At 36.6% G+C, this 26,001-nt stretch overlaps 1 protein-coding gene across 1 annotated transcript in view; it reads right to left on the reverse strand.

Moving 5' to 3' along the window:
* The window catches only part of mcm3l (MCM3 minichromosome maintenance deficient 3 (S. cerevisiae), like), a 54,437-nt gene that overhangs the window by 24,264 nt on the left and 4,172 nt on the right, over positions 1-26,001 (reverse strand). The window contains exons 2-10 of the mRNA XM_028803469.2: positions 21,251-21,363; positions 19,694-19,902; positions 15,967-16,097; positions 14,813-15,051; positions 8,855-8,963; positions 7,670-7,823; positions 6,020-6,151; positions 2,609-2,817; positions 26-200 (exon numbers count right to left, since the gene is read on the reverse strand). Of these exons, the coding sequence (XP_028659302.1) occupies positions 26-200; positions 2,609-2,817; positions 6,020-6,151; positions 7,670-7,823; positions 8,855-8,963; positions 14,813-15,051; positions 15,967-16,097; positions 19,694-19,902; positions 21,251-21,363 (1,471 nt within the window). The remainder of the gene's footprint in view (positions 1-25; positions 201-2,608; positions 2,818-6,019; positions 6,152-7,669; positions 7,824-8,854; positions 8,964-14,812; positions 15,052-15,966; positions 16,098-19,693; positions 19,903-21,250; positions 21,364-26,001) is intronic.

Consider the following 26,001-nt stretch of genomic DNA (forward strand, 5'->3'; position numbering starts at 1 on the left):
CAAAAAGAAAAAAAAAAATTCTCACCAGTGCCATCTTGCTCTCCAGGCATTCGATATCTGTGCATACGTAGGACATGATCAGAAATTTCCCTGTCGCTGTCAGGATCCATCTGATCCAGTACAATAAACAGCAAATCAAACCTTGACAACAGAGAGTCCTGCAGTCCAATATTTTCCATCGGAGTTTTATACTGGTCATACTGCAAACAAAAAGTGTTTAGTGAACAAAAAATATTCCACCTAATAAAACATTATGACTAACTACGCTTAAACTAAATACTGCGTACCAAAAAGTGACAGGTATATATTTAATGAGTAATTAAAGAAAACATTGAATAAACACATCCAGTACAGGAGTATTAGTGAACAGATATTATTGTAGATGGGGGAGACTGAGAATTCTTGAATATTAATAAAACTCAGAAGAATTAATGGAGCTCTGACTTTGCCTCTGGTCTAACACGTTTGCACTATTGTCTTGGACTTTTGGTAACTTAGAACTACCAGGGCTCTGCTGTACTTGTACCTACAGTATACAACTGTCCGTATGTCATGGTTTCTATTACTTAAACTGCTTTTATATTTTACTGTATGCACTATCCATACAGAGTGGTCCAGATCTAACTATGCAATTATTGCATTGCATTAAAAGTTGCATAGTTAGATCTGGACCACCCTATACTATACTTACTGTATACAATGTCCATATTGTATTTTAACTGTCACTAATCATTCTGTATACACTCCTAAGTTTTATACTTATCTGATTACTTGCAATTAAAACTTCTATTTGCATTTCTGCTTAGATACAAAACTGCATTTCATTTTCATGGTACTCGTACTAAATCAATGACGACAAAATTGAATCAAATGTAATCTGATTCTATTGAGAGAAAGATCCATGCATTCTGTAACAATTTTGCAAATTGGAGCACAAAGAATACAAAAAACTTCAAAACAAAGCAGTTTCTTGTGTTAATGTACCTACTAATAGTGGCTTTCCTACACATGCACTCCCCTCACCCCAGTGTGGGGTAAAAAGCAAGTAAGATAATGCATTAAGAAAATATGAATTCCTGCTTAGGAGAAAAGGGACTTACAACACCAATAATTCACTTGTGTTATTAACCATGATGAATAAAAGTCTAAATGAATTTTACATGGAAAGCCCATGGGCATTCAATACAAAATCCCTTGTAATAGAATTTTGACTCATCTTTCTAGGTTTTATGAAATTTTGGTATTTATACAAATCAAGGATAAACACGTGTAGACAATGTGACATAGTGGTTAATGGGCTGTTCTGTAAACCAGAAGAGTCAAAAAAAGTCAGCTCCTTTACATACATACTGTATGTTGTTACACTTTTATGTAAAGTGTTGCACAAGGTATCAGTACTAGTAGACTTTCTTTGGGTGGCATACACTATAGAGAGACACTATACGAAATTAAATGTATTTGCACTTTGAGCAGACCCTAAAAATGCATTAAATTTTAATTCTTTATTAATGCAACAACTTCACAGATAGCACCATCAAGTTTATTTACAGTATAAAACCAGTAAGAATGCAATAACGGAAATGCACACATTCATTCAAATGATATTGTCTAGTAATAATTTGAAACTATATTTTTACTTGCAATGCTTATTGTATAAAAAGGGAACAATAAGCTAAAAGAACCAGATGGTGACAAATTTTAACCTAAAAGAAAACCTAGCAGTTGATATGGGGTACTCATTACGGAGATAGACAGGGCCGTCTTAACACATGGGCATGCTGAGCAGCTGCCCAAGGGCCCCACGAGCATATGGGCCCCATGCTAATCTATGCATGTTGTGACTTGCTGAGTGGTTGTTTAAGTAGGGGCCCCAGTGCACTGCTTTGCCGGGGGCCTATAATGCTGTTAAAACAGCCCTGGAGCTAGATTACCTAATAAAGGTACGTATTAGTCCTAGATGTCTCTTCTGAGTATGGATGCGTGTGTTATATATGTTATATTAAAATTTTTTCCATGTATATCTATATTATTGTGAGTGTCCTGTGATGGGTTTCTTCTAGTTTTGTGCCTGATCTTGCTGGTCTGTGGCAACATAAAATTGAATTAACAGGGATGGCTGGGTGTGGGATTTTGTGAATGATAAATGAATATACTGGTTATGATGTGTACATTTTAAAGAAACTGTGCAAGTTATATATCAATAAAAAAAAAAAAATTCTTCCACAAAAAAAAAACAAACACAAAATGGACTATTTTATCTTGTATATAAAATTAAAAGTGGATAGAAACCCAGTTTTAACAGACATACATTTTTCAAATGAATCACCCTATTAAAAAAACTTCAATACACCTTAAATGCCTAATCTGCGATGGTGAAGAGAAAATATTAAAGCAAGAAAGCAGCAGCTAATTTATATTTAGCCAAAGAGCCATTACTTGACTGTGTATAAATGGCATACTTGTATTTTAAAAAGGCTTTGGCAGATGATTCATGAGGAGTTTAAGATTAAACAAAATAAAGAGTTTATAATAAGAAAGGTACATTTACTCTTTATAAAGTGACTCCAATATAATTAAAAATAGATGCTTTAAAAATTAAGATGCTTACTCTGCCATAGACTGGGTTTGCAGCTGCCAACACACTACAGCGAGCATTTAGTCGCGCTTGAATGCCAGCCTTTGCAACTGTCACCCGACCTTGCTCCATCACCTCATGGATGGCTGTTCTGTCCATGTCTGACATTTTGTCAAATTCATCTATGCAGACAACACCTCTGTCAGCTAAAACCATAGCACCAGCTTCAAGGCGTCTTTCTCCTAAGAAAGGACACAAAACTTTAATGACATTTGTTAACCAGATTTGGGATTCAAAGGGTATTCACACTTGGAAGGCATCTTCAAATAGAATACCATCAACCAATAAAAAAATAGTTTGCTTTAACATTTCATTTATACAGACAAAATTTAACAAACACCTTATTCTACAATATATGGTTTGCTTTAGCATAATTACTAATTCAGTCATTTGCATATCAACATATTTTTTCATTGTGCAATATCAGTGCTGTGAAGTATTGTCACATATACAAAGAACATTTAAATTCTTACTTGAAGGTCTGACCATGATTTTATGCCTATTTTGGCATTATCCATCATCAAGGAATTAGCCCATACTATTTCTCAACAGACTTACTCTCCATGATTGGCATGCTACGTTCATAGGAAAGACTGTCATACCCAAGGGTACCCAATACAAAATGGCTCCAAATTTGCATTCTGGCTACTAAATGAGCACTCTGACCATTTAAAGATATATTTAAAAAGTGACCAATATTAGTTGCTGGCTTTTAAGTGGAGCCCTGTCATTGTGATCATTTAGTATACGAGAAATTTATTTTAGTAGTTTAACATGTCCATTTGTAATTTTTCACAGAAGAATGAAACTAATCTTTCACTTCTTGTTTCAGATGTACGGTTTATTTGTGTTTTTAAATGAATTATGGTAGTTTAACATTGTAGTAGTGATGCCACTTTTTGAAATGTAAAAGAAAGACCGGTTGCAAACCATCTCCTAATTAAAAAAAAAAAATGTAATGAAGGACTCAAGTACATGATGGAATTGGAGATACCACATGATGCAGTAACTGTCTCAAAGCAGCACAACAGATGCAGGTATGGTAAAGTGAACATTTACTGAAGTCATTGCATTAAATCACAAGTATATTGCTGGCTTTGAAAATGAAAGAACAGTCAACAAATGGAATGAGATACTGTATTTAAATGTTTGACTGAAAAAAAATGGCAAGAATAAAAATCAAATTTATGTGAAATACTATAGAATGGTTTCTTGTTCACACTCCAGTAAAATTATAAATATAAAGCTTTTTTGTATACTTGTATTTCATTTCAATGTGGCAATGGTGCGTCATAAGCGAAGACTTGTATTTTTAATAATAAGAGCAGACAGATTAATTTTTGTCTTTTCTACCACTATCTTCACATATTCTTTCACAAGCTTTTAAATTCATTTTGTGAGTTTTTTTAACCCACAGACTTCTTCCTCCCCACCAATTACCCTCTTGACTCCTTTAACCAATTTTTAGGTACATCTGAAACTCTTCAGCTCCCAGTGGATGATTTTTTTTTTCTTCATTTCCCACACTTAAAGGTTTTGTGTGAAAAGTTCAATTTTCATTGTGATATGTCGATTAAAGTATGCTACAGAAATATTTGAACTTTCAGAATCTACCACTGAAAAGCACTGGTGAATTTGTGACTGCATCTGTCTAAAAAAAAAACAAAAAAACAAACATTTGTGTGGCTTCAATTAAGGAATAGTTTACGGTTTCAAATTTACTTTGACAATGATCAGTTCAGCTTGTACATTTTGTATGTTTTTCTCTTTTACTCATCTGACAGCTGCTCCGAATGGCAAAACAGATCCCCAATACAAGTTAGTCCAAAGCCAGAAGAGGCTTGCATGCAAATGGCTTGTACAACAATCTCACCTCTCCTGTTGCATGATGTATGTTAGCCATAAAAGTAAAAAGGGCACTTTTCTAGGAATGATTGCAAGAAAAAAGGAATTATGCAAGCATCACTTTGCAAGCAGAGTGAACAAATATGAACATATTATTTATGTTACACTATAAACAAACCCATTGCTACATTCACTGATCATAATGATTTAGTATTTCTCTAACACTAATTTAATCGCCAAAGCTCCAGACCTGCTCTCTATCGTGGGACAACGCAGCCAAAAATTTTATCTTGAAGCTTCAAAGACTAACTCCAGATAATTATTTTACAATGTTATGCTTATGACATTTAAACTACAATTAGTCATAAACCTTCCACAACCAAATACAAGACATGTATCACACCACTTACTGCTTTATATCACTTGAATTGGAATCTGCTTTCTATGAAAGCTATTGAGCCACTAACATGCCTGTTTGGGATAATTTTCAAGTACCCGACATTTTATAGGACTGTTAAAAAGCATTAATTAATGTAGTCTATTAATACATGTAATTATCACTTTAATGTCCCCATTACATTTATACAAAAACAAAACAGACTGAAATAATAACTAAAATTTTTTTTAAAACGCTCCACCTTTTCAAGCCAGTTAAGTCCCAGAATACAACTGAAATTTACTCCATGCATACATTTTCTAACTTGGTGCCATTGCTTAGTCAATGAGTTCTGGGAAAACCACCTTCTTTTTGAAGATTCTGCATAGTTGTGTATTCCGTCTCCAGTTTTTTATTTTTTTATTTTTTTTAAAACTATACTTAAAATAAAATTGATAATGACCAATAAAAATAAAGTACATTTTGTTATGTGTTAAAAAAATTGAATAAAATGCTCATTTTGGTAGCAACAGTAAATTGTGGTAGCAGCAATACTTTCTACACCCACTGTAGATAAGGAACACAAAAAATAGGTAACAACTTCTGGCGTTAAATGCTTGAGTGGCCGTCTGCATTCAAGCAAAGTTCTCCAGTTTACCAAATATGTATCATTTTTAACATATCCAAACAATTCTAAATTTTATTCATTTTTTGTAATAAACGTATTCATATTGAGAACACACATTTTGAGGGGAAAAAGTTTAATATGAAGACACTTTTCAAGAAATAAAATGCAAAGAAAAAATGCACGTATTTTATATACACGAGTGACTCGACTGGGTATTGAATCCAGGTCCCTGGAGCTTTGAGGCAGCAGCAGTAACCACTGTTAAAGCAGGCTTTTTTATATTTAAAAATAATATAGTTCAGTTAAAGATGATTGAATTTAGATATAAGCAACTCAGATATGTTACCTAAAATGTGAGTAAATATCCATCCATCCACTTTCCAACCCGCTGAACCCGAACACAGGGTCAAGGGGGTCTGCTAGAGCCAATCCCAGCCAACACAGGGCACAAGGCAGAAACCAATCCTGGGCAGGGTGCCAACCCACCGCAGGAGTGAGTAAACATTTTAAACAAAAATGAAAAGTAATAACTTACCTGTTTCCTGATCAGTTGTCACTGCCGCGGTTAATCCTACACCAGTTGACCCCCTACCAGTAGTAGGAATAGCACGTGGGGCAGTGTGCAGCACATACCGAAGTAGCTGAGACTTTGCTACTGAAGGATCACCTATAAGAAGAAATTTTGCAAAATGTTAGAAAGTTTAGCATACAGAAAAGAACAAAAACAACAAAATGCAAATTTAACATTAAAAGTTTATAAGCAACAAAGTTACAGCATTTCAAATTCACTCCTTTTAAAACAGGTTTTTATGAATCAAATTATGAATGTTTTAAAGTAATTTAGCAAATAATTTTACCATCATGATCTACGAAGTGTTATTCTTTCTAACATTCCTTCATCCACTCAATGAAACATCTTTACTAGACCTAAAACCAAGCTGAAACAAAGCTTATCTTGAGCTTACTAAACACAGGCCCAAGGCCTACTCATTATGGAGTGCCAATTCATTCTCAGACATACACCCTCCTACACTCAAACCAAGTGAATTTAGCCTTCAATTGGCCGTCCTAAAAAGTATATTAGGCTTCAGGCCCACAGACATACACAAGGTAGACTGGAGTTGGTAGCTCTGGTGTATGCCTGTGTTTGCCAGTATTCAAGCACATCACTAGCATTTCATTGCGAGTCCTGCCTTGTCCTGAACCTGTAGTGACTTTAGGCACTTAATTTACAATTAACACAAATAGGCCAACAACAAACAATCCTTAAAGAATTGGCTTTACAAAACTGTCCCAATATCTTTCAAATACTTTTTAAAAGTTTTAAAATGTCCACTTTAACCACACGATTAAGCAGATTGTTTGAGATTCCCACACGATTTTGAAGCGCTACTTCTTGGCTTTATTCTTAAATATATTTCTTCTTGATTTATGCTGTTGCCATAATTCATAATTAGCTATTTAACTGAAAGAATTCTGCTGAATCAATTTATCAACACTTTCAAGAATTCTGAACACCTGGATTAGGTCAGTGCAATTTTCTACATTGTATTGTGCTAGGCTTTTAACAACAATCAAGACAAAACTGACAGCTGTACATGTCTTCCTCACATGTGGTTCCTGATGTATGTAAAGTCAGCCATTGATATTGCACTATATTCTTCATCACTCATTTAATCATGAAAATTCAAATATACTGTAGCAACTGGAAAATATGTTCAAAATATGTTGACATTTAGAAGGATGGATTGATGGATGGATGGATGAATGAATAAAAAAAAAAAAAAAAAGCAGCAACACTCAATGAAGATTGCCGCTTACACATTTTTCTATAAAATGAACTCAACCAAGTAGTAGAACTTCCCTATTTTCTTCAAAACATCTCTTAACACTTGCTAAGTGCAGACTACTCTTCATGCCACTACATCTGTTTTTAAATACCCACGTCCTCCAAACTTTCCCCAAAATGTTTACCACACATATAGCCATGTACCCTGCCCCTTTGGGCTTTCACAAATCTAACTTCAAGCCTACAACTTTCTTTTTCTGTCAAAGTATGAGTTGGTATGAGCTGGCATGAATTTGTCATCCAATGAACTGGCTTTATATACAAGAACTGGCCTTGTGCTTTAAAAAAAAAATTGAAAACAATGGTAAAAGAAAATAATTTCAGATTTAAACTTACCTATTAACAAAACATTGATATCCCCTCTGATTCTAGTTCCATTTTCCAGAACTTTCTCATTCCCCCCAAGTAACAGACAAAGGATGGCTTTTTTAATATATTCATGACCATGGATACTTGGGGCCAAGGATTTACTCAAACGGTCAAATATATCCTGACAAAGAAAAGATAGATCTTTGTTTATACACTAAATGTTCCTAAAACTACTGTTAAATATTTGGTAAATTAAGAATTCATAGATTAAGGATGCCAGATATTTAAAACAAATGTAAAGTCTGCATTCATCTTATATACACACTTGCCTTGTTTAAAAAGCTTACTATACCAGAACAAAAACACCTAGTTAGACTGATTTTGTTGGTTGCAGTATGAAACTGCTCATTTTCAAGGTGAAAGCAAACGTGAACTTATGCAGGACTAAAATCCAAACCAAAATGGAAGAAATCTGATTAAAAGAGGAAATAAACCTTTTTGAGCTCTGATAATGTCTAGGACTGAAAGTGGCAAGTTTACTCATTTCAGTTTGGTTAAGTGGATAATTAATACTTGTAACAGAGATCAACATCTACATAGTTTATCATATTAGCAAATGTTGCATACAGTTAACTTGACAGCAAACACCTTAAAGGATACGGTTGCTGATCCTGTTGGTTCCTATCAGGTAGAGTCTGGTTACTTATTTTTTTATATAAAAATAAAGTGTAATATCGAAAAGACATTGATTTGAAAACCACTGTAGTCTTAGCTAATGCAGTTAAACTGCCATTAGCCCTTGTGGTTTTTCAATAAGGTTTTAATACTCTAAATACTCCCAAACAAGAAAACCACTCCACGAGCAGAATGATGCTGCCAAATTCTGCAATACAAAACAAATCCAAGAAAATGAAAGCTAGAAAGGTGGAGCGACCAAACAGCTGTGTTCACTGTTGGCCTCCAAGTCTGAGGCTAACTAAAACAAAACTAAAAAATAGCCAAAAACACATTGATTAATGTGATCTGTTAGCCTGATATATATACGTACATTCACACAGTAACTACACAGGAGAATGTACAATTACATAATTCACACAAGAGGTGGTGTTGCATCAACCTTATGGAGAATTTTTAAAAAATGTTTCATTTTAACCTTGAGAACAAAATATTTAGTGAAAGTCAAAAAAAAAACAAAAAAAAACACACACATACCTTTGAATGAGCTTTACAAAATTTTTTTATCTTGCTTACGTCATCTGCTGAAAATGTTGGTGTAATTTCTTTGCTCATCAGTTTAATGTGATTGGCCAACAAAATGGTCCTATATTAAATGCAAAAAAAAAAAAAAAAATACATACATACAACACTTTAATGATTTTAAATCTTAACATTGGGGGCATTATTTGTCCATCCATTTATGTTCTGATATGATTTCTCCATTATAGATCTGTGGGGACCAAAAAATCTGATAAGCACAATACATGAATCAACATGGTAAGGGTATAATGGCCATCCAGGGGCACTCACTCTTTTCAAGCAAATTTAGAGTATTCAATTAATCACATAGAAACACTTATGCAGTGAAAACAGAATACTGAAAGAAAACACATTAAAACATAAGGAAAATTATCAAACTTCACACAATTTGACTGAGCAATAAACTGAACCCTAGTCTCTGCAGTTAAGACTGCAGCATGTACTGCTATCCAGAATTACATTATTTCCATTATAGAAAAAAAAAAATGGGAGAGGCAGACTAAAATGTACTTATAATTAACTTCTTTTTATAATGAGTTCCTTTAGTACTGCAGTTACAAATTTCACAGAAATTCATTTGTTGCACTTTATTACTTCTTCTATTGCAGTTTTATCAGGTTCTAGGCAGAAACAAATCCTGGATAGAATGCCAGGACATCACTTGGCACAGAGAACCTCACACACTGACTCATTCCCAGTTAATGCAAAATTACAGGCTATCCAAAATGGTGGAAGGTAATCGAAGTACTCGTAGAAAACCATCACAGATTTGACAACATGCAAGTGTGAATTTTACTGTATTCTGTACATGACATTAATAATACTAATACTACGAGCAAACTACAAACAGACAATGATCTGACTTCCTACACTCCATAAACTCTTAATGATAGAATAAATGAAGACAAGAATTGTCATTTTAATACGTATTGTAATCGTATATGCAGTGTAATGCACTCTTAGGATTACACTGCAAATGGCAATACATACAGTAAAACTTGATTCAAATTCATTAACTTTAATAAAGGTTTTTGGCCTTATATGATAAATTCACAATATAAAATTAAGTATTGTGTGGCATTAGTACATTTGCTAACAGTTTTGAACAGACAGGTTAGATGCATGGGCAGGACAGTACATTAATACAAAGCAAGGTAAAGGTAGCACTTTCACAGAATAAAAATATTCATCTTTAGAAAGTATTTGACAGTAGCTGTCTCATCATATTGTGTTTGTGTTTAGATAGATAAGAGTTCCAGTGAGTTTATCATCAAATGTACTCAAACATTAGAAGTAGCATTAAATCAGCAATTCCAGAGTGCTGGAATTTGGAGATTTGAAGTGGCCTTGTTTTCACCACCGACTAACAAATTTCAAAGCTTCTCTATAGATGCAGCATATTTAGGTGAAATGTTTTTACTTTTTTTTAATATACTTTGCTCCTGAGAAAGCAGACAATATACAGTCATGAAAAAGTTTGGGAACACCTCTCAGCCTGCATAATAAATGACTACTGTACTGTCAACAAAAAAAAAAAAAAAAAAAAAGATAACTGTGGTATGTCTTTCATTACCTAGGAACATCTGAGTACTGGGGTGTTTTCCGAACAAAGATTTTTAGTGAAGTGGTATTTAGTTGTATGAAATTAAATCAAATGTAAAAAACTGGCTGTGCAAAAATTTGGGTTGTCTTGTAATTTTGCTGATTTTAATGCATGTAACTGCTCAATGCTGATTACTTGCAACACCAAATTGGTTGGATTAGCTCGTTAAGCCTTGAACTTCATAGAAAGGTGTGTCCAATCATGAAAAAAGGTATTTAAGGTGGTCAATTGCAAGTTGTGCTTCCCTTTGACTCTCCTCTGAAGAGTGACAGCATGGGATCCTCAAAGCAACTCTCAAAAGATCTGAAAACAAAGATTATTCAGTATCATGGTTTAGGGGAAGGCCACAAAAAGCCATCTCAGAGGTTTAAACTGTCAGTTTCAACTGTAAGGAATGTAATCAGGAAATGGAAGGCCACAGGCACAGTTGCTGTTAAACCCAGCAGGTCTGGCAGGCCAAGATAAATACAGGAGCAGCATATGCGCAGGATTGTGAGAATTGTTACAGACAACCCACAGATCACCTCCAAGACCTGCAAGAACATCTGCTGCAGATGGTGTATCTGTACATCGTTCTACAATTCAGCGCAATTTGCACAAAGAACATCTATGGCAGAACGATGAGAAAGAAGCCCTTCCTGCACTCACGCCACAAACAGTCGCTTGTTGTATGCAAATGCTCATTTAGGCAAGCCAGATTCATTTTGGAACAAACTGCTTTGGACTGATGAGACAAAAATTGAGTTATTTGGTCATAACAAAAAGTTCTTTGCATGGCAGAAGAACACCACCACATTCCAAGAAAAACACCTGCTACCTACTGTCAAATTTGGTGGAGGTTCCATCATGCTGGGTGGCTAGTTCAGGGACTGGGGCCCTTCTTAAAGTCAGGGGTTGGATGAATTCAACCCAATATCAACAAAATTCTTCAGGATAATGTTCGAGCATCAGTCACAAAGTTGAAGTTACGCAGGGGTTGGATATTCCAACAAGACAACGACCCAAAACACAGTTCGAAATCTACAAAGGCATTCATGCAGAGGGAGAAGTACAATGTTCTGGAATGGCCATCACAGTCTCCCGACTTGAATATCATCGAAAATCTAAGGGATGATTTGAAGCAGGCTGTCCATGCTCGGCAGCCATCAAATTTAACTGGAGAGATTTTGTATGGAAGGATAATCAAAAATACCTCCATCCAGAATCCACACACTCAAAGGCTATAGGAGGTGTCTAGAGGCTGTTATATTTGCAAAAGGAGGCTCAACTAAGTATTGATGTAATATCTCTGTTGGGGTGCCCAAATATATGCACCTGTAAATTTTGTTATGATGCATCTATATATATATATATATATATATATATATATATATATATATATATATATATATATAAAATTCACTAAGCCAGAAGACAAATAGCCAACCATGGAAAGCACGCCGGAAGGGGCGTGGATTCACTAAGCCGCCTACAAGACAGACACCCATGGCGCACGCAGGAAGGAGCCACACCCACCAACTCTAAGACCATTGGATACGACGACAAGTCGCAGAGCCACGCCCACCAACTCGGACGCGATGCCTCGGAAAACATGCCATCATTTCTGTTTGTCTGTGCCACAGTCCACATGCAGCTCTGAGCCACGTTGACTTTATTAGTCAACCTCAGTGGAACCTTGGTTCACACAGAGGCAGCGCCAGAGAGAGACAGAGGCACACACAGGCAGCGCCAGAGAGAGACAGAGGCACACACAGGCAGCACAATCCTTTAAAACTGAGGTTAAAACACAATGAAGGAAGCAGTCTTTAAAAACCAATAAGCCCTGTGCCTCTTTTTCATTAGTGTCTCACCTGCTTCACCGCCCTGCAACAGTCAAGACGCTTTCTCAGCAGCGGACCTTCTCTGTGCCTGACTCCACTACTGTCAGTTGCCTGATTAAAAATGGTGAACTCCTGCAATGTTACTATCTTGGTTGGCTTTTACATAAAGTTCGGATTTGTTCAAATGTTCCTTTTTTTCCCCCCCTGTGCTTAAAACTCATTTAAAAAAAAAAGTTTATACAACTGCTGCAATGTTACAGAGAGAGAGGGCTCACATGCTTCTGAGAGAGAGGGGGAGGGGCTCGCATGCTACTGAGAGAGAGCCTGCGCGTGCATCTGAGCAAAGACAATTTCCTGTTAGATTTGCCTTTGCAGTGACAATTAATAAGGCACAGGGCCAAACTTTCAAAAAGATGTGAATGTATCTGCCAAAACCAGTTTTCAGTCATGGACAGTTGTATGTTGCGGTCTCCAGAGTTCCATCTTTTCATTCACTTACTGGTATGCCTGCAGGAACACGTGCAGCGAGTGAGAGAGAGCGAGCGACACACACACACGCATACAGGCGTGCAAGAGAGAGAGTGCTGGACGCAGAAGAATAATAATACTTCATTACATTGATATACCAGTGTTTTCAGTATTCAAAGCGCTATCCACACAGAGAGAAACCGGGAAGCGAACCCAAAATCTTCCACAGTCTCCTTACTGCAAAACAGCAGCACTACCATTGCGCTACAAGGCAGTTAAGGAATGCACCGGCCTCGATTTTGTTTTCACTTCTGTTTACAGCGATCGGATCGTAACGTGCATTGTTGCAATGTTACTTTTCTTGGTGGCTTATTACATTACGGATGTTTCACATGTTAATTTTTTCCCCTGTGCTTAAAAGACATTAAAAAAAGTGTTTCTCAACTGTGACTCCGGAACAACTCAGTACGCAAGCTATATTAAGCATCAACAACGAAGACTCGCTACACCTTAATGAACAAGTGCTGAAACTTATCCCTACCGTCGAAGTAACTTTCACCAGCGTGGCCTCCATCGTCACAGACGATCCCACTTTCAGTCACGGACAATTGTATGTTGCTCTCTCCAGAGGTCCATCTTTTCATTCACTCACAGTGGTATCCACAAACCCACCCCATTTGGACAACTGTGTCGTTCAGCAAGTGTTCACCCATCAATACACAATTAGGCGGCGTATGTTACGCCGCGGGTTGGCTAGTATTGAATATTTTCTGTTAATCCAATAAACTTAATGTCACTGCTGAAATACTACTGTTTCCATAAGCCATGTAATATATAAAAAGAAAGTTGCTACTTTGAAAGCTTGGCCAATGGTAAAACTCCAAAGAATTAGGAGGGGTTCCCAATCAGGAGTGGTGGCTCTGAGGCTAGGGAATCTGCACTGGCAATCGGAAGGTTGCCGGTTCGAGTCCCGTAAATGCCAATAGGGACTCTGCTCTGTTGGACCCTTCAGCAAGGTCCTTAACCTGCAATTGCTGAGCGCTTTGAGTAGTGAGAAAAGCGCTATATAAATGCAAAGAATTATTAATTATTAAAGAATTAATCATTCATATGATTGTACATTACTATTAAATGTCCTCAGCAGATGGTAACAGCTCCTGAGGTCCATAAGCGTTTCTGCTAGCTCATAAGGCTCATTATTTCCAATACAATTAGCTTCACTTTACAGTGACAAGATCACAGAGGTTTTACATAGGAATTTGCATTCATGGCATTTTAAGGTCCAATTCATTTTTAAGTTTTGGTAAAAATTCCCTAGTAACAAGTACTCCGTACATGCAACCATACTACTACTAATATAGTTACTGTACAGTTTAATAACATTTACTTCTTGAAATAACTGTCTTGTCTCTACTGTTTATTTACCGAGAAGCAGTATTTTTTTTTTTATTCTCCATTAAACAGTCACTCATTTTAAAAAATTTTTTCATCATAACAGCTATTTAAACAGATCATTGTTAATTTAAGATCTCATATCACAGAGACACATTATTATACACAACTTAATTTTACAAACCTAGTTACCCTGGCAACACGGAGCACAGGGCCAAACAGCACACTCAATCACCTTACCACTCTGATCAACATAACTAATGTGTACTGGGATGCAAAAGACTACCTGGAGAAAACAAGCAAGGAGAAGAAACACACTTAAACATTGTGGAAAGAGTTGTCAGGCTTGGATTTGACAAAACCTTAACCACTGCATCCTAATTTCAACATTAAAATAATCTGCATTGAATCAAATCTTAAAACAATAAAATTACCTTAGAGAGATTTTATTTGGCATGAGTAAAAAGAAGCAGTATTACAAGAAAGATGGATTTACCTTTATACTGGGAAAATGTATCAACATGAGAAACTTGGATTAGAAACTCTTAAAAAAACAACAAAGATGAGAATCCAGGCACTCATACTATATTATAGAGTGTGCTCAGATCAATGCATTTAAAGAAGGGTTACCTGAATGTAGCTGATGTGTACCCGCCTTGTTTTGCGGGCAGGCACCGATAGACTCCCACTACCTGAACTCTGTCACCAGGTTTAACTTTATCTACCAAATCATCATCTGCAATGATATCTACAGAGCGTGGCAACTGGCCAGCAGGAGCTTTTTCTGGCATTTCCTGAATAGAAAGAGTCTGATGATCTTTGTAGGTACAAAGCCCAAATTCCGTTTCCAATGGATTATTTTCTTCATCCTATAATGATTAAGATGCACAGTGCCTAAATTACAAGAAAAAAAATGTCTGTCCGGGGTTACTCAAATTCAACAGTATTTTTGTAGCTAATTATTTCAGTTTTACATTTTAAAAACTGCAGCATATTTGTTACTGTTTAAATATTCCTGATCAAGGGGTGGGGGTAAATATGTAAAGATAGAAAGAATCAGAGGAGTTGTAAATTTCAGTCAATGAGATAATATTCTTGTGAGCAGTACAATTGCTACTCTCTAGCAATGTGGAGGTCCTGCAAACATCATTGCAAAAGGGCCATAATGTGACAGCTAGGGATTTCCAAGCATGTCATGCGCGTAATGCCAGCATCCATGAAAAGTATTTATGGGAGGTTAACATACATAAAACCACTGCTCTCAATAAACAATGCTGCATGTCATTTAGCATTACTGGAACAATATTCTGGGAACAGAAGTGTTAGATTATATGGTTAAAGCATAGTGTGTTATGCTTGAAGAAAAACAAAATACTGCATATAACACTAAAACATCATCCAAACTGTGATGCTGGGTGAGAAAACATCAGGTTGTGGTGCTGCCTCTAGGCTTGCATGTTATGGAATCATTAATTACAATTTAAAAAGTGTATTTGGAATTTCTAAAATATAGGAGTTATAAACTCAAGATTTTGGGTCTTACAGCACACCCGTGACCACAAACAGTTGTAAAACATCATATTGGCAGAATCAATGTAATCAGTCTGTTATAGCCTTTAGCAATCATTCATGCATTAATCCAGCAAACTGTAAAAGGCAAGACGTCTTACAATTGCATAAAAACAATGCTTACAGAAAAATATACATTTTACTTGAAAAGCAAACATATCTGTTAAAGATAAGCACACAATCACATTTTTCATATACTCAAAAAAGTAGATCACCTTTGTAGGATAAATAGCACTTGAAGGGAAGGCATCTAGAGAAGCAAGATCAGTGTACTTTCTTTCAAGTGTCTTTTTAGTTGCAGGACAATAGTGGACACTTCTTGTAACTTTGGGCCTCACCAGAGAGCCTAGGATTGAAAATTAGAAAACTGATCAAATAATCTACTTCACCTGTTCCACCATTTTCTAATTCATTTATTCAATTTAGGGTAGCATGGAGCTGTTGCCAATCATGGTATCACTGAACATAACAGTAAAAAAAAAAAAAAAAAAAAAACTCTGGAAAGGGTGTCAGTCCATGGCAGGGCACTCCCATACTCGATTATTGGTAACTCTAAACTGAGCCCTTAAGATTCTAGTCTTTAGGATGTTAGAGAAAACCAGATGCATGTGAAGGAAAAAAAAAACTCCTCCTGCGGACACCAAGAGGAAATACGCAAACACCACACAAGCAGGTCCCAGACCAAGATTTGAACACTAATCGTGAGGCAGCAAAACTAAACCCTGTGTCATTGTTGTGTCAACCAGGACCAAATTTTTTATGTACAATATTTCAAAATACAAAAAAAGACATTGATTCCTGTTACAACACTTTCATAAACACACATTTTTCATAATGCCACGTCTGCTACATGATCTTTGCAAGGAGTTCATACTTTAGTGGGCCTCAGTTATAGTGCCAATGGTTATTCAGATGTATCAGAACTACTGTGCTACTAGATACTTTTCTGAATACAAAATTTCTTTTTTTTTTTTTTAAAGCAGGGTTAATATTTGTTTGCTTGAGCTAATTGCTGTTAAACATGCAATTAACAGTCCTTGCTGGTATAAAAGATTGCAACAGAATGTTACAAGGGTGATTTAAAATGGATTCACCCAAAGCTAAAACCTGCAAACTATCTCGACTCTCTATTAACAAACTCTAAAATTAGTATTGTGTCAGTATACAGTGGATTTGATTACATGTCTACCACACTCTACCAACAAAAATAACTACTTTTACTCGCTCAAAAGCAGGGTCTTGTTCTTTTATTACATTCTGAAAAACAGCATCTCTGACTACTGCATACAGAAAAAAAAAAAAAAAAAAATCACACTTCATTTTCTTCAGTGGTGTCTTGGCTCCATTGGTTATTTTGCCGTACGATTTGCTTTTATTTACTTCAAAAAGCAATCAATGCTGATTGTTATTGTGCATTTCAAACTTAATGATGATATGCAGGTGGACAACACTGTTGGCTTTTTCCAAACACACGTCTATACACCGATTAAAAAAATGTAAATTAGTTTATCTCAGATTTACTGTCACATGGGACACTCCCAGTCCGTCGAAGCGATCGACAACACTGTTTAATATATTTCCTTGTTTCACCAAGGGTACTCCTCGCTCCCGCTCTTCTAATCGCGCTCGAGACACGAAGGGGAACCAATTCTATCACTGGGTCGTCAAGGAACTTAACGGTAAAACTGCGTCTTAACGCACTTAAAGCTGTGAAACACTTCCAATAAAAAAGTTGTAATCCAGAGAGGTAATGAAAATGCCGTCCCAAAGCGCTGCAATTCCTACCTTTGATGATCTTCCGCGTTGGTGTATAAGGTTTGTCTGTACCGCACTCCTTTAAACTTTTGAGCGGGAATTAAATCGTCTGGAGCAGCGCACTGACTAATGGGAACTCTAGTCCCTACTTCGGCATTTGCACAAGGTTGCTGATACGATGAAATGGGCAAGCACTGGCTAAACGTGCCTTCGTTTGCATAAACTGGCACGCCCCATTTCTTCGTGCAATCGCTGTCAGGGCTGTGCCGAAACTGGGGACGTATAGTGTTAGTATGTATCATTCGTTAGAATATTGTTAATATCTCAAATAAATACGTAGTGGTTAATTTTTGTTTTCTACAACGTCACCAAATCTAACTGAAATCCGTCAAGGCATTTGAGGTCTTGGGGCAATTAGTTTTTCAATGGGGGTAGGGAGGTTATCCCTAAATATTGCTGTATTTAACGGTCTTCTTTAGTAGATACCTAATGCCCAATGTACGATCCTGTCAAATTACAGCTTTTTTAGCTAAACGGGAAATTGTGTTTTGGTTAATGAGTGAAGTGAGTCAAGCAAAATGACACATTTTATTGGCTGTCTAAAAATGTTACAATATGCAAGCTTTCGAGGCAACTCAGGTTCCTTCTTCGGGCAAGATACATTCATAATGGTTAACTCGGTACAACAACCTGTTAATGAGGGAGTCAGCTTTGCACAATTGACAGAGATATAGATAGGTAAACTTATACGACTGGGGTCCCAAATGTTTCCGGAATTGTTTGTTATATATATATATATATTCTACAACTTGCATCAAATTCTATTTTAGTTATTCTCAAATTACTTTCCTTGAGAATTTACTTCACCCAGCGCTTCTTCCATGCCTGGAAACGTTTCCTGTACTGCTCTTGTTGCCGTGTCTAGAGTCTCCTGCGACTTTTTCCTGGATATCTTATTTATCTATTTATTTATTTATTTTAAACACGGTAGCCAATCACCTTCTCTTTAGTGAAAATTTAATTAAGGAAACACACAAGCCACAGGAAGTGAGATCTGACGAATAAGGGAGGTGTGAAGTAACAACCACAATGTTTCTGATTAAAAACTTTAACCGACAACGCAGTGTATTCAGGTGAGCTGTCACGGTGCATCGGTGTACGAAGTGCTGTTTTGCGTGTGTGACTTCTCAGGATGGTAATCCCCTCTTCCCATCTTTCCCCGCAGATGCCTCAGCAGTTCACTGTAATGTTGATTAACAGACGACTGTGTTCACGTCTTCATTGACAAGTCCGTTAATGTATGATCTTAGTTGGCTTGGCGTTTGATATGACCGACTTTTATTTTTTTATTCGGCTTGGGTTTAAAAAAAAAAAAACAAAAAAAAAAAAAAAACGCCTTAGTCACTTGCGCCACTGTAAAATATCAGGAGTAAGCATCTCGATCAACCCCGCACAATGCCACTTGGCAGAGTGGTTAACAACACTGTAGGCAAGAAATACCTAGAGGCACAGCTGATAACTTCACCCTACTTCCGAGCTATTGACTGATACCGAGAAGTTTTGGGTTGTCCATCGGGTATATAAACAGTTTTGTATTACATAGTGTCTCACATAAGCAGGTACACCTGGATCTAGACTTGACAAACATGTCCAGCTAAAGCCTGGTTTAAGTTTTCGTTATTACAGTGTTTGGAAATTAAATACCTTTACTGACTTAAACATTACCACAAAAAAAAAAAAAAGTTTTGAAACACTGCAAAGAAATAAAACGCATCATGATCAGCTTTCTTAACACAACAGAACTAAAAACAACACTGCTGAGACAAGAGATGTATGAGCTAAGTGGTGCATCACCAGAACAAAAATTAAAAAAAAAAAAAAAAAAAAACTTATTAACTTCCACAACATGAACAAGTTTTAATTTGTGCACTTTCAGATCATGCTTACAACATACTGTCAAGTAGGAAATCATTAAATAACCTAAATATCATTGTAATCATTAAATAACCATTACATATATGCTAAGCATTAAACAATGCTAAATGAATTAAAGAATGGCAGTTTTGTGCTGCAGCCTGTAGTAAATCACCACTTATCAGTTACACTACTTAAACTGTACAAGAACTCTAACAAACTTACATGAAACACTCATTATTCAAAGAATGTAAAACTTAAGACTTAACTTACACTTTGTAACAATTCCTTCAATACAGACCAAGCTTCCCAGCAAAGAAGCAGTAAGAGTCCGAGGTGAAACATGCTTCCCACCAAAGCTTCCTTCAAATGCCACATGGAACTCTTCAAACTGTTTAGCATATGTTCCATCAATTGAGGACACAAAATCTTTTAAAGCTCTTTGAAAAGCTATAAGCTCACCAAAAGCATCATTTAGTAACCTAAACAAAACAGAAAAAGTTAGAGAAGCATGCAGGTTAGGATTTAGCACTAAAAAGTCATTCATCTGAATGTTGCATAAGCAGAGTTTGGTTAATCAAACTGGTACAGTATAACTTAGTCTGATGTGTGTAAACTGTGGCGTTTAGCTTTGCAGCTACAATTTTGTGTGATTTAACCAAATTTTTAATTGGGATAGCAATCAGGTTAAAATCTAAGTTTTGTATCAATTATGCAATATTCAACCAATCCAAGAGTTTTGTTTTTTTTTGTCACTGTTCTCTCAGCATACATTACAATTCACAGAAATTATAAGTGAAAAGCAAAATGTTTTTACTCATTTATATTCTAGAGACCTCAATTAAAACTCTTGCATTGTCATCTTATTCATGCATTTTGCACATTATGCCCAGGTCAGTGCTTTTTTCTTTCTGGATAATTTGGTTTCTTCCCACATTTCAACACATACATGTTAAAATTTGTGACTTAGAATTGTCTGTGTGTAAGAGGTCAAATGGAAGAAACATAAGCTTTTAAAACAGTAAACATATACACAGACAAAGCTTTTATTTGCATTTAGCACTAAGAAGTGCTGCATGCAAGACGATAAGTAACATACTTTACATATTAGACAGTAAAGAAGTTTGTGAAGGGCTACATCAGCAGGCATCACCAAAAGCATAAACCCCAAGGCTATTCAAACACTAAGAAAATATAACATTTTAGAGACATTTCAGCTGTACATGAAGCATCTGCGTGGTTTGACAAAGCTTTCACTTTCTGATAATTGAGCCACCAGTGTCCACTGGGATATGCTTATAGTTACATTTTGTTTTGTAATTAAGTGCAATTGTATTCTGTTCCTAATTTATGGATTTGAATTTTATCTTTAAGTCTTAATTTTCACAGCTGTCTGTCAAACTCACATCCAGTATAATCTCTCTTAAATGTGTTTTTTTTTTTTTTTTTTTTATAAACCAGAAAATTAAAAACGGATTTTCTGGTGGAGGTAAATTTGAAAAAAACTGTACAAAAAATGGGCAAAATACTTAGACAAACAGCATAAACAATGTCACAGAAGATTGGAGCTTCAGTGCTTTGGAAGGAAGAAAAGGCAAAACAAAATCAGGCAGGTTTAGCTATTCAGTAAAATCAAGAACCTCCATCTTGCAAGACAATATTTTTATATTTATACACAAATAGACACACATACATACACACATGCAACAAATACCTACAAGACTAATTATTGTCCCCCTCCTATCTTAAATTCTAAGTACTGTAGTTTGGTTTACATTACCCAGATACAGAAATGCTATACACCATTTTAGAAACAAAAATTGTACTAACTTGTATGCCCTCCTGTCGTTTTTTCTGCGGAGGTCGTTGATATTAACAAGAAGGCGATGTTGATTTTCTGAAATCATGTCTCTTACTTTCCCATGGTATACACCTTGGTCTTGCTATATAGATGGGGGACAGAAAAAAAGTAGGACTAAGGCATTAATTACTCAATTAAAAAGGATCTTAATTCACTAAAAGCCTACCAACAACAATGCTTAGTTAAAATCCACCTGAAGCTAAGCCTGTTCAGGTGCAGCCAGTACTACGATGGGAGACCAACCAGGAAAAAGCTTGGGTTGTTGCTGAAAGAGGTTTTGGAGAGGCCAGCAGGGGGTAGTTCCCCTGTGGCATGAATGTGGATCCCAATACCCCAGTGCAGTGATGGGGACACGGATGTAAAAATGGCACTGTCCTTTGGATGAGACATAAAACCAAGGTCCTGGCTCTGTGTGGTCATTAAAGATCCCTGGACATCCTTCATAAAGATTTATGTACATCCTCATCTCTTGGATTGGCCTGATCATTCTGGCCCCCTAATCATTCCATGTCTCTGATTGGCTAATTCTATCTCACCACTTCACCACCTAACAGCTAATGTGTGGTTAGCGTACCAGCACAAAAATGGCTGCCGTCGCATCATCCAGGAGGATGCTGCACATTAGTGGTGGTTGAAGTGGCTCCCCACTCACTGTGTAAAACGCTTTGAGTACCTTGAAAAGTTCTATATAAATGTAGTGAATGGTTATTGAGGTTACAATCCCACATTATAAAACTATTATTTGCTGTTCCTAATGAAATTATCTTAAACTCTATAAAGGGCTCAACAGATAAAACACACTAAGGTGGTGTTAATGCTGGAATACCACCAGTTTCTCACCAATCAAGCATCTTTAGTTGGGCGATAGTTATGGGGTTTCAGTAACTCATCTATGACCTACAAGTCAGAGTGCTTACTTCAGATCTGTTTATTAATTTCTGTCCGAGTTATTTTGTGAGAATATTTTCGCTTGATCTACTTTCTCACTGCCTTGATAAATTCTGAAGATTTGGATCAAGTCCCAGAGGACAAGGTAATTAGTGTCGCTTGCCTTGCCATTTCAGGTTACTAAACATGAACCAAAACCTTATTACTATGGGATGTTTGCAGGTTCTGTCATTTTCTGTTTCACTGTACTCTATTCTCTGTTTTATAAGTTACAGGATAAGGTTATTTGCAACAATAAATTTTCCAGGTTTGTGCCGAGAGATGAAATGTTCCTCTCTGTACAGGTACGAGTGCTGGGGTGTCCTTTTTTTGTAATTTGACAAAATTTTTAGAGCTGACTCGCAATGGCAGAGTGTTGGCTCTGAGGCTAGAGATCTGCACCGGCAATCAGAAGGTTGCCGATTCGAATCCCATAAATGCCAATAGGGACTCTGCTCTGTTGAGCAAGGCCCATAACCTGCAATTGCTGAGTGCTTTGAGTAGTGAGAAAAGCGTTATATAAATGCAAAGAATTATTACAATAGTTTTAGTGTTATATTTAATATGGAAGTTGTTTAAACATGCTCCATTTGACTGTTTTGCAAATGTAGCTCATTTGATCAAGCAAGTGACCCTCTTTAATCCCAAAAATCACCAAGAGCCCCCTGCAAAATAGCATTTACTTTAGCAGACTCATTCTTTAATAAACCAGATAATGAACAAAAACTTAAAACCAAATGTGCAGTTCAAAAAAGGCATAATTTCAACAAGTACTGCTTTACCGAATGCGGTGCACATGCAGATTATAAAGGTTTTCTGCTAGCAGCACACATTCTTTCATCTTCCATAAACCATCATCCCCCAACACAATAACATACAGGTTACATAAAATTTCAGGGCTCTTTCATTTAAGTTATTGTGGATGAAGACAGATTCTAACCTCCAACATCAGAATAATATTGTTTTATTAAGATTTTAAAAGCCTCTTCTTTCCTAAATTATTCTAAAAACTTTCCAGAATCCACAAAACTATATAATTGGGCTTTAATTTTATGTAACCAGTAAACAGTGGTCTTTGACTAACAGACTTTAAAGTTTTCCTTTGTTTCTTAGCAAAGATTACATCTCGCCTGAAGGAACCTGAGTTGCCTCGAAAGCTTGCATATTGTAATCTTTTTAGTTAGCCAATAAAAGGTGTCATTTTGCTTGGCTTTTCTCTACATTCAGAATGGCTAACACGGTACAACACCCTAGTACCTTTGCTTCTTATAAATTTTTAGAAATAACTGGCAATTTTCTTTTGGTTTTTGCATATTTTTGGATTTCAGACAGACTGCATGTGTGGACTGGGTACATCACTACGTCCTCACAGATGCTTTACACAGACATCCTCACCCTACAGTGCATGGCATTTTTCCCCAGAATTTGCCTTCTGACACAGATGCCAGAACAATCTCTACTTTAATATCAATTAAACTAAGCAGTTAGTCAGAATTTAGGAATCAGATTATACATCTTCACTGGAAGGGATAGTGTGAGGAAAGGTCAGTTGCTTTAACTTGTGTTATTTCACCATTAGTAATAACCTTACTTTTGCACAATACATCTTAATCATCTTCAGGAAGCCTCACTAATGGCATTACGTCTACATCTGAAGAAAGCCTGGAAATGTCAGTCTACACCTACCGGTTTCTATTTGTACACAGTGACGTGAATACTCACTGGCTACATAATATCCTCATAGACACCTCCTCAGTTCAGGACCACAAAGCACTACACTAAGTCAGTATGGTAATGTAGCCAAAGCTCTACACTTTGCCCACAAGGTTGCTGTTCAATTCCATCTCAATAGTTGTGCTCAGTAGGTAGGTTCTAGATCCTCCTCAATCCATTTCAGAGTTTTGAGGGCCAAAGGCCTTCTCACTAAGACAGATTAGCCTGTCCTTGCCTGTTTTCATCAATCACAAGGACCACCGTGACTCCCTCTATCACACAGCCTCCCCCATATACAAACACACCCTACACTTAACCTAAAAAAAAAAAAAAAAACTTTTGCAATTTCACCTTTGCATAAACATGCCTACCAATTGTATTTTTAATAAGTGGGCCTTGCAAAGTTATTCATTTATGAGAAATGTTAGAAAAGAACAGAAGTAAAAAAACTATTTCAACAAGTGATCATTTATGGATAACAGGTGTCTGTGGCACCTCAATGGTAAATTATAGGGTGACTGGACTTAACATTCTAAATCTAGACTCTTGTGCAGCATGTATGCCCACACAAAGTCCATTCTCATTTGTTTAATGTCTGCTTTATCTAATCATCAAAGAGAAATCATGGTGGGGCGGGGGACACTAACAAATTACACATATGATTCCACATGGTGCTTGATGTAGAAACAAATATGACAATCCTCTGTTACTGTCTTGTTCTTTGTGCTCATCACAATGCTGTTCAAATTTACCACATGTCCTTAACCAATCTTCCACCTCAGGAGTTTTGACTACACTATCATACATATGTTACATTGAAGAAAGGGTTGAGGGGTGGGAATATGGGGGCGATGTATATGCAGGGCCAGCTCTAGTCTGAGTAGGAACAGGCTTAGGGTCAACATGAGTTTGGGTGCACCAAAGCCTGTTCAAAAACTCCACCTCCACTGTTTCTAAAGCACTTTGATCTCCAAGATTTTTTCAGTTCCATATGCAGTCCCATTACTCTGATCAGCTTAGTTTGGCTCTTGCTGCTAGAGGAACTCAGGCAGATCATGATGCCACTGGCCCCAGGGGAGCTGTATGAGTGACCGTCAGTAGCAAGACAGGTCAGGGAAAGAACAAGATAGATCATAGCATCTTTACAGAGGAGTCAAGGAGGAGGAATCTTTAAGCAGAGATCTAGGACCAGGCACACTACTTCTGCAGCATCACACAAGGAGGTCTACCCGATGATATACAATGGACAGATCACCATACAGCACAAAACACCTGTGCAAGCACCACAAGATAGCACAGCACATGTTGCAATGTCATTTGATAGCATAGTGCTTAACATGTCTTCTGTGCCACCTGACAACCCCACACTCAAGACCTACATTACAGTGACCTCACAGAGGAAGAGTACCCAGTCGTTTTGAAGACTTTTGTGCTATTGCAAGGAGTTGGAAATGGTTACTGGGGACAACTGACTGCACAAAGGGAGGGTTGTGTAATGTTGATAACATGATGAATTGGCCATGAGATGACTTCATCACTGAATCAGCAGAAAAATAAGCTGGCATTTCATCATTCAAGTGAGACTAGTGCCATCTCTAGAGGAGTCTATAAAAATGAGAAAATGTGGCAGGATTGTCAATTTCTAACTAGGACAGCTAAAGTGAGCCATTCTAAGAAATATTTCTAAATGTCTTATAAATGTAAAAATCATGCTGCTGTGCTTTTCTGAATGTAGAATAAGAGAAAAAAAATACCAGCTAATTAAATGAGATCAGCACTATCAGGTGTTGTCACCGATTAGGAACCTGCAACCACAGAGGGTCCCCAGGACCGAGTTTGGGACACACTGGTCTAGAGCTTCAGGAGTTATTGTTAAAATCTCTTGTATTAAGTTAAAGTTATCTATTTACTTTATTGCTACATATAGTTATAATTTTAACATAATTCGTGGTATTGCTCTCATTTAACATTTTCAGTATTTATAATGTGATGTTTATTGTCCTTTTCTATTCAGATAGATTATTACTCCCAAGGGGGAATTCGCATACTCCAGCAGCACCTTACTGATACAAAAAAAAAA

The sequence above is a fragment of the Erpetoichthys calabaricus genome, chromosome 6 (assembly GCF_900747795.2).
Source record: "Erpetoichthys calabaricus chromosome 6, fErpCal1.3, whole genome shotgun sequence".
Lineage (NCBI taxonomy): Eukaryota > Metazoa > Chordata > Cladistia > Polypteriformes > Polypteridae > Erpetoichthys > Erpetoichthys calabaricus.